Genomic DNA, 12,126 nt, shown 5'->3' with positions numbered 1-12,126 from the left:
CTCTTGTACCTTTGAACCAAGTGATCCGATTCTGATTTCGGGAAGAATTCCGACGCCACGCGATGATTTCTTTCCCTTGTCTGTCGTACACCCATCCCCATCCCCATCCCAAAGCCAATGCCACGTCCATCTAACCACCCACTCTAACTTCACTCCACTCCATTTCCCTTCGTAGAGTATAGCAGAGATGGCGGAGAGATCTGTATCCGTACATCCATACCCCACGAGCGTAATCCCTCCGCTCGTTTCGTGTCCGCAGCTGCCTAGTTTTACCTGGGCTTCTCGGTCCCCGTCTCAGCACCACCGTCGTGCACGCTCTGCACCTTCTTGTACTCGGCCTCCAGGGCGCGCTGCAGGTCAAAGTCGAGCTGGCGCTCTCGCTGCTCCTTCTTGAGGCGCTGCTGCTCCATGTCGCGGATGACGCCTGCGTGCATGGCCTGGGAGGGGGGAGAGAAGGGGGGTTAGTTAGTCTTTTTGGGAGTGGGATTTGGGTTGGGGATGGGGATGGGGATGGATGGATGGATGGGTATATGAAGAGAAGGGGAGAGGAGGAGGAAGGATGTCTTGGGAGAGGAAAAGAAAGAGAAGGATGCTCTGTACGGATTTCTCGGCCTGCTGCCCGTAGTGCACGAAGACGATGGTGGCGGCTGCGAAGAGGGTTGTGCCGGCGAGGGTGAGCTTTGCAGGACGGGACATGGCTTTGTTTATTTCTCTCTCTTTCCTGGTACCGGAGGTAACTCCGATTGGAAACTTCCACGTCAATATTAATTAGGTAAATATTTTGGTGTTCCAATGGCGCATGGTGAGATTCTGAGTTGAGTTCAGAAATTCGTGGAGTGATGTATTAATTGTAGTAGCTCGCAAGATTGTAGTGCAGCGAAGGGAGCTTGCCGGACAGGCAGGGGTCTGGAGCTGTGCTCGAGCAACCTAGGTATACGCGCATTGAACGTCGAGTCTATTTACACCTCCGACTACCACAACTCTCTCAACACCATACCAGAGATTTAAGCAGGAGGATTGCAAGATGGTACGCTACTTTCTTCCTTCGTAATTACAATCTGTTGGATTAAACAGAAGGCAAAATAAACGAGGACAGCAATGGCTAATGGAACGGCAGTCTGCACAAAACTCCGCGGGTATCCAGACCCTGCTTGATGTACGTTTCGCCAGATTCGCGGAGGGCAAAAGACCTGGATGGGGTGGATTGGTGCTGATGGGTGCAGGCTGAGAGGGAGGCGCAGAAGATTGTTCAAAGAGGTACGGTGCTTCTCACCCAGGTAGCTGATTGACGAAGGAAGATGGCTGACTGTTTGTGTTACAGCTAGAGAATGTAAGGAACCCGAGGGCCTGACATGGAAGGATGGAGCTGATGGACGCAGACCGCACGAAGCGCGTAAAGGAGGCCAGAGACGAGGCGAAGAAGGAAATTGATTCGTACAAGAAGACCAAGGAGAATGAGTTCAAGACCTTCGAGTCTGAGGTATGGATGTCTCCCCAGCACAACTGTTCCTCGGATGTATCGCACTACTGGATATTCCTGGGCCTGGGACCAGACTTGGGTGCATGGAAGGGCGGTAGGGTCTGAGAATGCATGCTGATACGGCCACAGCACACAAGCGGCAACAAGAAGGCAGAGGAGGACGCAGGCAAGGACGCCGAGACGAAGATAAAGGAAATCAAGGGCGCGGGCCAGAAGGGCCAGGATGCTGTTATCAAGGATCTGTTGAAGGCGGTCTTTGATGTCAAGCCTGTGGCTCCTGAGCGGATCGAGGTACCGAAATAGGATGGGAGTTGATCTTTTGGGAGCGGAGAGCAATACCATGGCTCTGAAGGAACATCTTTGCGCTGAGATTGCTTGGGACTCGGCGAAGGGAAGAAGACTGTATTGAGTATGAACAACTCACAAGATATCCCATCCCAGCTGGAGCTGTCACTCGGGACGTCGCTTGTCCAGACTGGCAGAAAGGCTCTTTCTTACACGCAGCTCTATATTTCCAACCACCTTTTCCAGCCCCCTATCGAACAATACTCACCGTCCCTTCTCAATTTCTCACAGATGGTGACAATTCGGAATTCTTATTTACTCATTTGGTCAGTCACGTGCTCTCGAAACTGACTCGAGCAGGGGCTGCATTCACGACGTCACTGATCTCGACCCAGTCGCGAAAACCCTCAACACTACAACGCGCTTTCCTCTCACCATGGCAGCATTTCCTTACCAACCGCAAACCCAATGCATCACCAGCAATGACCATGTTAGTTACTCGTGTCGCACACACGAGATGGCTTCAAAATGTGAAACCGCAGCGTATTCTCACCACCGCATTCCTATGCAAACCAATGTCCTTCTCCACGACCTGCCGCATCCGTCGCCAGATATCAGAAACAGCGCAAGACCCTGAGCCACAGAAGAAGACTGACAGTGATCCGCGGATTAACGATTTGGGACGAGCAATCGAGGATGATTTTGCCACTATCAGAGCGAACTACGGTATGTCTCCCCGTATTAAAAACAAACATCGAAGGCAGGATGGAAAACTTACATGATATACAGATACTCCCAAATACCCGATAGTTCTCGCCCATGGCCTCTTGGGCTTCGATGAGCTGCGACTCGCGGGCACTCTCCTTCCTGGGGTTCACTACTGGCGTGGCATCACAGACGCCATGCGTGCCAACGGCATGGAGGTCATCACTGCATCTGTCCCTCCCTCGGGCAGCATCGAAGAACGCGCCCTCAAACTCGGGCAGGATATAGCTGCTAAGGCAAATGGGAAGAGCGTCAACATCATAGCACATAGCATGGGTGGCCTGGACGCACGCTACATGATCTCGCGCCTCAAGCCTGACAACGTCAAAGTGCTCTCCTTGACAACAGTAGCCACGCCACACCGAGGCTCCTCGTTCGCCGACTTCGTGTTTCAAGAGATCGGGCCGGCGTACGTGCCGCGCGTTTACAAGGTCGTTGAGAAATTCGGCATGGGGACGGGAGCGTTTCAGCAGTTGACGCGCAAGTACATGACAGAGGAGTTCAACCTCAAAACGCCAGATGCGCCTGGGGTAAGGTATTTCTCGTACGGAGCCACCTTAGACCCGAGTCTGTGGAGTGCCTTTAGACAGACGCATCGGATCGTAGAGAATAGAGAAGGCGCGAATGATGGGTTGGTGAGCGTGGAGAGTGCGAGGTGGGGGACGTATAAAGGGACGCTGGTAGGGGTTAGTCATTTGGATTTGATTAATTGGACAAACAGGCTGCGATGGGTGGTGTGGCAGGTTTTGGGAAATGAGAGGAAGTGAGTTTTATCATTTTTCTTTGTGGTGTTGATTGAGAAGAAGAGGGGATGCTAAACTCGACAGATTCAACGCTATTGCCTTTTACTTGGACATTGCGGATATGCTGGCTAAAGAGGGCCTGTAAGCCCGGGTCAAGCGCGAGACGGTGTGTAGTATATCGGATATCAAAGACCACAGATTGTCGTGTGCACAGTATCAACGGTGACAGAAGTAGAGGTTTGTATCCCACCTAGATAGGTGACAGTTGGTCGTTTTTTTCCGCGCTCTTCTCTTCTGAGCGCCGATCAGAGTCCCTAAGGAACTTCTCCAGCGTAGGTATCCGAAAATAATTCTTTTTGGGATTGATAAGCGTGCAACCAAATGCTCTGATGATAGTGGATTGTGAAAATGCGTCGCGAAAGACTCCACTGGATTATATAATCTTGCCGACCTACTGGAATCTAGGCCTATGAAATGTTACAGAAAACATGGCTGTGGTAATCACAAACACTCGAAGCATGAATGTACTGTAACGATTCAAAGTAGAGGAAGAGCTCCTTTGTGAATTGCACATGGTCGCACAACGGCACACATACAGCTGCGTTTACAGTACCAGTCAACTGCTAATTCATAATAAAATCCTAAAATAAGCGAACCCTATTGAACTCCTCCTTTAAACACTCCTTAATTGCGCAACTAATATTACTCAATAGAAATAATCGTCAAAGTTCCGAGATCGTAAAAAGCCTTTGATATTCTTTGAAAGAAATCAGATTTGGTTTCGACTAACCCATCACCCTAACATCTAGTCCGCCACGCTCCAGCCGCGATCACGGCCTCCATCCTCCTCTCTATCGACGCCCACACAAATCATCAAACAAAGGACGGATCTAAACACGCCCAGCCCAGCCCACATAGCTTGGAGCCATGATGATCCCAACCTAGCTCTAGCCTCTTTCTGTGCTTCCTCCGATCCGCTTTCATCGGCAGTGATATCGAGGCGAGGCATCTCAGCGACCATCCGCTTCTACACAACCTCTCTTATCCCGTATCAAGACTCCTACTCCTACACATGAGGGATGAAACTTCCTACCGCTATAAGTAAGTAGGCTTCTCTGAAAGGTGTATACAGACAGCATGTACCTGGAAGCATGGAAAGGTGGCTTTCGGCCTAGCTTGCTTGGTTCTGGGGGCGGGCTTTGATGTGAGTGCTTTTGGTAGAGGAGAGGGAAAAAGGAGGCGACTAAACTAACTGCGCGGAGTACCTATGTACCTCGGTTTGAACTTGAGCCGTGGTCCAGGCCTGTGTCTAGTTAAGCTACACGGATGTGAGCTTCACGGTGGATTCCCTTTCTTCCTCGGGGATTCTGCCTCGAAGAAGGTGGAAGTGATGAACTTCGGCGACTATGGATGGTGCTCGAAGATGTTGTTCGTCCTTCGATTTTAATGCGGAAAGGGTTGCGGGGTGAGGTTCTGCGGCCCTTATTTAGCAGTTGACTAACTAGTCTTGTTTGTACACCTAAGTATCTGGGTGCTGCAAGAATCCGTGAACTGTTCTGGGTGAGGGATGATACATGACGAACGGACCTGGAATATGGGTGGGTCGTACGGGGAGAGAGAGATTTTGCCGTTGAATTAACTAGGCGGAGGTACTCACTCACTCAGTCACTCCTCCATCAATCAGCAAGCAGTGACAAGAATCGGATCCTCGAGTCTGGCATTGATTCTTATGCATGTCTTTGCCGAGTCTTATGATTAGAAGATTATTAATTCGGCTTATTCAATACCCACCCAGCTTCAAATGCCAGAAACGTATAATATCACTTCCAACGAAAGGGGACTTCCAACGAAAGGGGGAGGGCTAAGCCTGTGTCCAAAAGACAGGCGTGCATATTGTGCTGGTTCCTGAGCAAGGCTTGTTTGCCTATGACGAGCGCATTAAAACTCCCATATAGTCTCCAACACCGTAAATTTCCCAGCACAAGTAGGAGGGGAGTTCCTGATATTCGTCGCCCCTCCGACACTGATCAATATACAAACGAACAACAGCCCACTTCACTACTCACTACTCACCCTCTAAGCCTCCACCACCTCAACTCCCTGCCCAACGCCCTCCTCTCTCTTGCCCTCTCACTCTCTCGGTTCAACCCTCTCCGTCTCGCTCTCCATCTGCCCTTCCTCCTCCCCTTAGCCCCCACCCCCACCCCCACCCTCACCCCCCTAACCTGCCCATCACCCCCCCTCACAACAGCCACGACCGGCGCCCCCAGCCTCGGCACCAGCCTCCGCTGCGCAACGCCCCTGTAGCAGAAGATATCCACGATGCCCGCGTCCACGCCCAGCACCACGCCGTCGAAGAGGTCCTCGTCCAGGATCAGGTGGTCGTCGTCGTCCTCTGCTCCCTCTGCTTCCTCCTCCTCCTCCTCATCCTCGCCAATGTCAGAGACGGTGGAGAGATGCGCCGTGAGGGATAGTGGTGGTGGTGGTCTGGAAGGGCGTTGTTGCTGCTGCTGGCGCTGGTGGGTGATGAGAGGGCGCGAGAAGTTGGCGGTGCGTGTTGTTGGCGGACCTGCCGCCGGAACCGGATGGTGGTTGAGGGGAAGAGCTGGGGGGAGGAGGAGCGCCGACGATGCCACTGAGCGAGCGCCTTTGAATCGAGCGGGTGGTACCTGCCCGCCATGTCCAGCGTTGCGAGCTGATGGTAACTGAAAAGGCTGGAGAGGACTGAGGTTACACGTTGGCACTGCCATTTCGTTGCCGTCTCTCGCGAAGGCAAACATCCTCATCGTCGTCGTTGAATTAGAAAACATAATGATAAGGGAAGATTACTTCAATCCGAGATCGCATTTATAGGAAAGGGAGGGATATAATCAATGGTGGTCCATTGATCTATGTAGGTCAAGCTCTTTGTCAACAAACAATGCCGCATGCACTCCGTGCGAACAAACAACCATTGTCCCTTTCACCGAAAAATTGTACATACACAGACAGGAATTGGAAGGCATTGTTCGCCAAGCGAAAAACAAAGCGGCACTAGCAAGCCTCGTAGCAAAAAGACTCCAGGTTTCGAGACCAAATGATAACCCGAAGCCTCACGTAAGTCGTAGGTATCGCAGAATCTAGTACCGCCCTAGGAAACCACGAGAAGAACACCAGGTATGGTAAACGTACTGTGACAAGAGACAGCGCCTAACACCGATCAATATGCGGATACCGTGCGCCATTCGAGTTCGATCAGAACAAAGCAAACGCCCGCGCAAACACACAGACGAGGAGGATCATCAGCGATCGGGGATGACAATCTCGCCCTCTTGACCAGCCTCCTCCTCGGTAAGAGTGTGAACAAGGACATCAATATTTTCATCCATGTGCTCAACATCCTCGCCAAGACATTTCGCAAGGAGTCGTCGATATTGGTCGCCTTTCTCGCCCGCGCCAGCCACGCTCAAGGCATCACGGTATTGAACAACAAGCTTCTGTCGCTTTTTTCGTTCTTCGTCCAACATCTTCGCCAACATCACTCGCTCGTCAATATCGTCTTCGCTACTTATCTCATGGCCATTACTCTTGCACTCCTCCTGTTGTGACCGGAACTGAAGCTGAATGCTCTGCTGCTGCTCGATGAGCATAGTGACAGCCTTCTCGACATGGGAAAGCTGCTCCTTGGCCTTGGCCATGACATCCGGGCTCTCCTTGTGGTATAAAATCTCTTTGATCTGAGCCTTCGAAGACTCGAGTTCCTGGCGCGTACTCTTCAAGATCCGTCTAGCTTCTCTCTCCGAGGTTTCCTTCTCGACAAGCTCGTCGTCGAAGGAGTTGGCTAGGTTCTGAAACCTCTCCATCATAAGGGGTGCGATAGTAGACTCGATTGACATGGCCGCTTCAGAGATGTGATGAGGTGGGTTTCGACTTGGCTCCTCCGGCATCTCTCCGTACACTGATCTCGAATCAGGTCCAAATGGGGAAGAAGAACCTTGGAGTGCCCGTTCCGACTTTCGACTCTCATTCAATTCTTGGAGAAGATCATTAGCGGTGATATTGTCGAGATTGGGAATGTCAGTTCTGGCTCCTCGGCCCTGCAAAGCTCTTACACTCTTGCGGGCCTTGTTTTTTGCTGCAATATGGATCGCCGTATCTCCGTGCATGTCCTGAGCATCAAGCACTCGTTGGATTTCCTGGGGTTTAAGGCACTCCACCATCTTATTGAGGATAACATCCAGGTAGTACCGGGCACAGTGATGCTTCTGGCGACTGATTGTCATCATAGCTGCGTGGTGGAGTACTGTAGCTTGGCAGTAATCGATGCAATCGATGGTGGACATCAGTTCGTTCAAAACTAATGGCATACTATTCTTGTCCTTGCAATTGGTAAATAGGACACATCGCATGAGCGGTGTCTCTCCTCGAATGTTCACCGCAGTTATATTGGCGTTGAATCTTTTCAGCTCTTGTATGATCGCCATATCGCCCATCGCAGCAGCCCAGTGAAGTGCGGTATGACCATCAGAGTCGATAATCCAATCTGGTTGGAAGTTGACAGGTGGTGCAGGTTTGGTTGCCACGTTGTTACCTTGGGAAGGATGGGAAAGCATAAAGTAGTCGAGCAGATCATCGGCGTAGAGAACATGGTTGCGCTCTGTTTCGTGCTCTATATCATCCTGCTCTTCACGCTTACGCTTGCGGTTGCCGGTAAGTTGTTGGGTTTCGTATCGGTCATCTTCGACCATCAAGGAAGCAGAAGCGACTGTAATATCATCCGCAATACTCTCGTTATCCATCTGAGAGACATCGTCGTACTCTTCGTGTATCATGCGAGCTGGTGCGGCCACTGGTTCTATGCTGTTAATGCTCTCTTCATGGGCTTCACAGGCGTCTGGCACTTACTTGGTGTGAATTTGGGAACTGCTGGTTTCTTAGGGAGCTTTGGTTTGGCCGTAGTGTGTTTGGGAGCAGGAGGAGGGCTAATGTTGCCGGGGGTGAATTCGAAAATGGTGCGCAACTTCTCAAAGACATTATTTCGCTGTGCCAGGGCTTCTCCTTGCTCAAGTGGCACCCAGGTACCTGGAACAAGTCAGACTCTATTTATCGCAGCCTTCCCTTACAGCCAGCTTACCTTGGTATTTGCCATAACCACCTTGAACCTTCTCGTGTGTCTCCTTCTGGACTTCACGCTCGAGAATTCGGGTTCGGGCGGGCTTATCGAAGCCGGCAGCCTTTAAGATGTGTGTTGCATTGATCCAATCATCAGAGCGGCGGCGCATAACTGCTCGCATTGTTTAGCGGACATCAATACGAGTAGAATCTATTGTTGTGACATGCCATGTTCCTTTAAGCCTTCACCGAACTGATACTCGTAGACTGGGACCTGAGCGCAATCAGTCTTGTTGTGCTAAAGATGCAGAGCCTCGGGCGCATACATTACTGTAAGTCGCGGAGTAGACTCCATCGCCGAGCGACTTGCCGACCATCTTCACTGTATTTCACTGCAGTTCAATAGTATTGTGATGACGAGAGGCAGCACTAGAGAGGGGGGTAAGGAAGGAATTTCAAAGGTGTCGAGATACGAAGGACTCGGGGATTGAGCTTTGAGTCACCACGAAGCTGGTGACACCGCGTCAGACGCGTCGGAATGAGAGGATTTCACGTGTTCCCTCGTGTAGGAAAATTATTGTATTGTCGGGGTTGAGGGTCAAGGTCGAGGGGTAAGGATTGAGGGTTGAGGGTTGGTGTAAGGTCGAGAAGATGAATGTTCCGCGTTTCGAAGGTGGGAGACGTGTTGTGACGCGACGTGAATCGTAAAAAGAGCTAGTACTGCCTTAGCCGAGATGATCATGACTCAGAATTCATCCCCGGCAACCTTTACACAACAAAGAAATCCTTGGCTTATTGAACTACCGGTACAACCTACAGCCTACAACCTACAGCCTACGAAAGTCCAAGTTGAGATCGGCTTATATATGTTGTCACGATATGCCTGAAGCATCCCTACTATCCTTTAGTCGTATCCTCTGATGTTGTCTGATGGGTTAGTATCGGAATAGTCAGAATCCGCAGAATTACTCCTAGACTACTAGACTAATTACTGAATCTATCAGTATTCTGCTTCAACGACAGTAAATCCTTTCTCAACCCAAAGCATTTCGTTGATGGTTGAGTTTGCCGCAGTTGTTGTAAGCGAAGTAAACATTATATTTCAGCCAACTGCAGCCCGAGAAACTAGTCTGCAATACAACAATTCTAATACATGGCCTGGAAATGGCAATATTCCCCATTTCACAGTCCAAGTGTGACCAACCTATCTCTTTCACGTACTCTTTGAGCGATCACCAATCACGTGTCGTAGACTAGCCCGCGATGATGCGAAGTAGCCACCAAATCCGGTATCTTTGCCCTCTTGGGTGTTGGCTTTTGATTCCAGGCAGCATACTCGATGCGTCATCTCAGTGGTGGTGGTAGTTTGATCCGATCAGCTTCTCCATGATTCATTAGGGGTTCGGGTCCGGTCCCTCCGTACAACATCAGGTCTCGGCTGTTCGAATCTGCGATGACGAACTCCATATCTCGTACCCAATGACCGTACAAAACAAACGCCCATCTCTCGACTCTCGACCCGCCACTTTTTCTCGAAATGCAACGCTTCTCTCCCCGCATCTTCTCTCGACCTTTTCACGCTTCATCATCCTTCAGAATGGCAGGTGTAGTGCAGACGATCAAAAATACCGTGGCAGAGAACTTCGGGGGTGCTGCGTATGTCATTATTCTTTTTGTTCCTTTCCTGTTTATTAGGCTCGAATGTGTACTGAACTGACGGAGTCTAGCCATTCTCTTGCAACTAAAGAGACGCAGTTCTCGCTGGAGGCCGTCCCGGACCAGAGCAACAAGGTTGCTGTTGTTACGGGTGGTTCCAGGGGAATTGGCTATGCGTGTGCTCATACCTTGTTAGAAAGGAACATCTCGAAGTTGTGTATGTGCCATGCCTCTCTCACGATCATAGATCGCAAGACCTAAGAACAAAACCTAATGCAATCTTCAGTCATCGTCGCCAGCACGAAAGAGTCTCTCGATGGCGCCTCCTCCTATATCAAGGAGACACTAGGAGCTTCCACCGTTTCCAAAGTCAAATTCCTGCAAGCAGACCTCGCAGACTGGAAGACTCTCCCCTCCATCGCAAAACAAATCACCGACTCAACCGACCGCATCGACATCCTTATCAACGATGCTGCGCGAGGAATTATGACCGCCCAGCAAACCTCCTACGGCGTAGATCGCCATATGGCCGTATGCCACGTCGGTCACGTAATCCTGACTTCTCATCTCCTTCCAGTCATCAAGAAGACCGCTTCTCCCAGCTCCAAAGTCCGCATTGTGATGCTCGGCTCCAACGCCCATCAAGCTACGCCCAGCGATTGCAAGTTTGCCAGCTTGGAGGAGCTGAACCAGGATCTCGGTCCCAATGGGCAGTACGGCCGCGCAAAGCTTGCTCAGATGCTCTACGCCAAGTTCTTGAACAGGAACCTGAAGAGCGAGGGTGTCTTGGCGAACTGTGTGCACCCGGGTTTCGTCGAAACGAAGCAGAGCACCGAGGAGATCCATGAGCCATATCCCATTGCCGGCTATGCGATGAGCGTAGGGATGAAGCCGTTCCAGAAGTCGCAGTGGGAGGGTGCTGTGAGCGCTATGTACTGCGCGACGAAGACGGAGGAGGGGGGCCAGTATGTGTGTCCGCCTGCCATCCCCGAGGCGGGGAGTAAGCTGTACCAGGATGAGGATGGGGAGTTGGAAAAGAATTTGATGGATTTGACAATCAAGCTCGTGAGGGAGAAGATGGATCCCGAGAAGCAGGGGTGTCCTATGAAGTTGTACTAAATGGGTTTAACCACATGCATTTTTTCAAGAGGGACTTGCTCTAGTAATATTTCATCTCAACCAAGGGGACCTGAATTTTGTCATGGATCGGTCTCGTTCTCGCTAAGAAAGCGGGAGAGGGGAAGAGTGATAGGAACATCGAATATTCAAAGGATACTCTACCTCAAAGGTCAAGAAAACCCAGTCCCTCGTAAGAATTGAGTCGCTCGCCCTCAAACTTGCTCACAGAAAGCCCCTTGACACCTATTATCGTCCAGGCACAACAACGCCTCCTCCCTCCCCTCCCAGCTCCACAGAAGTATCCTCCAACAAAAGCACAGATGACGCAAAAAAAAACCGATCAGCAATACTGGAGATGAATTTTGCGAGAGCTTGCTAGGGCTCAACTCACGATAGGTAGGTACCGGTAGGCATACTAGAGCCAGCTGCCAAGTTAGCCAGCCAGCGCTATCATACTAGTATACTGTCGAGGACTACCCAGAGCTTGAATACCCCGTAGATATGTATGGCTCGACATGAGAGGCTGAGAACGAGCTGTCCTCTTTGGGACGGGAATGAAGCTTGGAATTAAAAGGGGAGGAAGGATCTGGAGGTCTTTGGATTCGAAGTCGCTAATATGCCAAGTTAACATCACGTGAGTAAAGGCTTGAAGGGGGATCGCAAAGTCATGTATACAAAGATGTGTGTGATGAGTGCGATGTATATATAGAACGAAAGATCCTCTTGTCAAGGCCCAAAGGAGGGGGATAAAGAGAATAGGTATGAAAGGAAAAGAAAAAGGGGAGAGATCAAGAACACGCAGATCGAAGAGGAAGAAACCAAGAGATAGTGATCAAGATCATGCTGTAGCTATAAACTCAATTACCTGCTTGCCTGTTTCGACTGAACACTCATCTGGTCTATCTAAACAAAGACGAAGCAAGCAAGGATGCAAGTAAAACGTACTCCCGAGTCCTATCTCGAAAGAGAAGATCAACCGATGACCAA

General features: G+C 50.6%; 5 protein-coding genes across 5 annotated transcripts; 3 read left to right on the top strand and 2 right to left on the bottom strand.

The window, feature by feature from the left end:
* Positions 1–269: 269 nt before the first annotated feature.
* Positions 270–696, bottom strand: L3040_000370 (uncharacterized protein; the record flags this gene model as incomplete). The annotated part of the gene is made up of 2 exons (XM_007292509.1): positions 270–437; positions 601–696. The coding sequence occupies 2 exons, from the start codon at positions 694–696 to the stop codon at positions 270–272; spliced, it is 264 nt and encodes an 87-aa protein (XP_007292571.1).
* Positions 697–1,024: 328 nt separating this feature from the next.
* On the top strand, positions 1,025–1,783 carry L3040_000369 (uncharacterized protein; the record flags this gene model as incomplete). The annotated part of the gene is made up of 6 exons (XM_066155126.1): positions 1,025–1,027; positions 1,118–1,156; positions 1,224–1,257; positions 1,322–1,330; positions 1,380–1,480; positions 1,610–1,783. The coding sequence occupies 6 exons, from the start codon at positions 1,025–1,027 to the stop codon at positions 1,781–1,783; spliced, it is 360 nt and encodes a 119-aa protein (XP_066013179.1).
* Positions 1,784–2,247: 464 nt separating this feature from the next.
* L3040_000368 (uncharacterized protein) lies at positions 2,248–3,418 on the top strand (the record flags this gene model as incomplete). The annotated part of the gene is made up of 3 exons (XM_066155125.1): positions 2,248–2,491; positions 2,555–3,293; positions 3,358–3,418. 3 exons carry the CDS (start codon positions 2,248–2,250, stop codon positions 3,416–3,418), a joined length of 1,044 nt encoding a protein of 347 aa, XP_066013178.1.
* Positions 3,419–6,554: 3,136 nt separating this feature from the next.
* L3040_000367 (uncharacterized protein) lies at positions 6,555–8,741 on the bottom strand (the record flags this gene model as incomplete). The annotated part of the gene is made up of 5 exons (XM_066155124.1): positions 6,555–8,101; positions 8,158–8,334; positions 8,387–8,536; positions 8,593–8,638; positions 8,691–8,741. 5 exons carry the CDS (start codon positions 8,739–8,741, stop codon positions 6,555–6,557), a joined length of 1,971 nt encoding a protein of 656 aa, XP_066013177.1.
* A 1,220-nt stretch (positions 8,742–9,961) lies between these two features.
* On the top strand, positions 9,962–11,139 carry L3040_000366 (uncharacterized protein; the record flags this gene model as incomplete). The annotated part of the gene is made up of 3 exons (XM_007292514.1): positions 9,962–10,020; positions 10,092–10,237; positions 10,307–11,139. 3 exons carry the CDS (start codon positions 9,962–9,964, stop codon positions 11,137–11,139), a joined length of 1,038 nt encoding a protein of 345 aa, XP_007292576.1.
* Positions 11,140–12,126: the final 987 nt, after the last annotated feature.

Source organism: Drepanopeziza brunnea (assembly GCF_022702325.1).
Source record: "Drepanopeziza brunnea f. sp. 'multigermtubi' strain 214-2 chromosome Unknown ctg1, whole genome shotgun sequence".
NCBI classification, from domain to species: Eukaryota; Fungi; Ascomycota; class Leotiomycetes; order Helotiales; family Drepanopezizaceae; genus Drepanopeziza; species Drepanopeziza brunnea.
The sequence above is the reverse complement of the archived record's forward strand: the minus strand, read 5'-3'. Positions and strand labels throughout refer to the sequence as shown.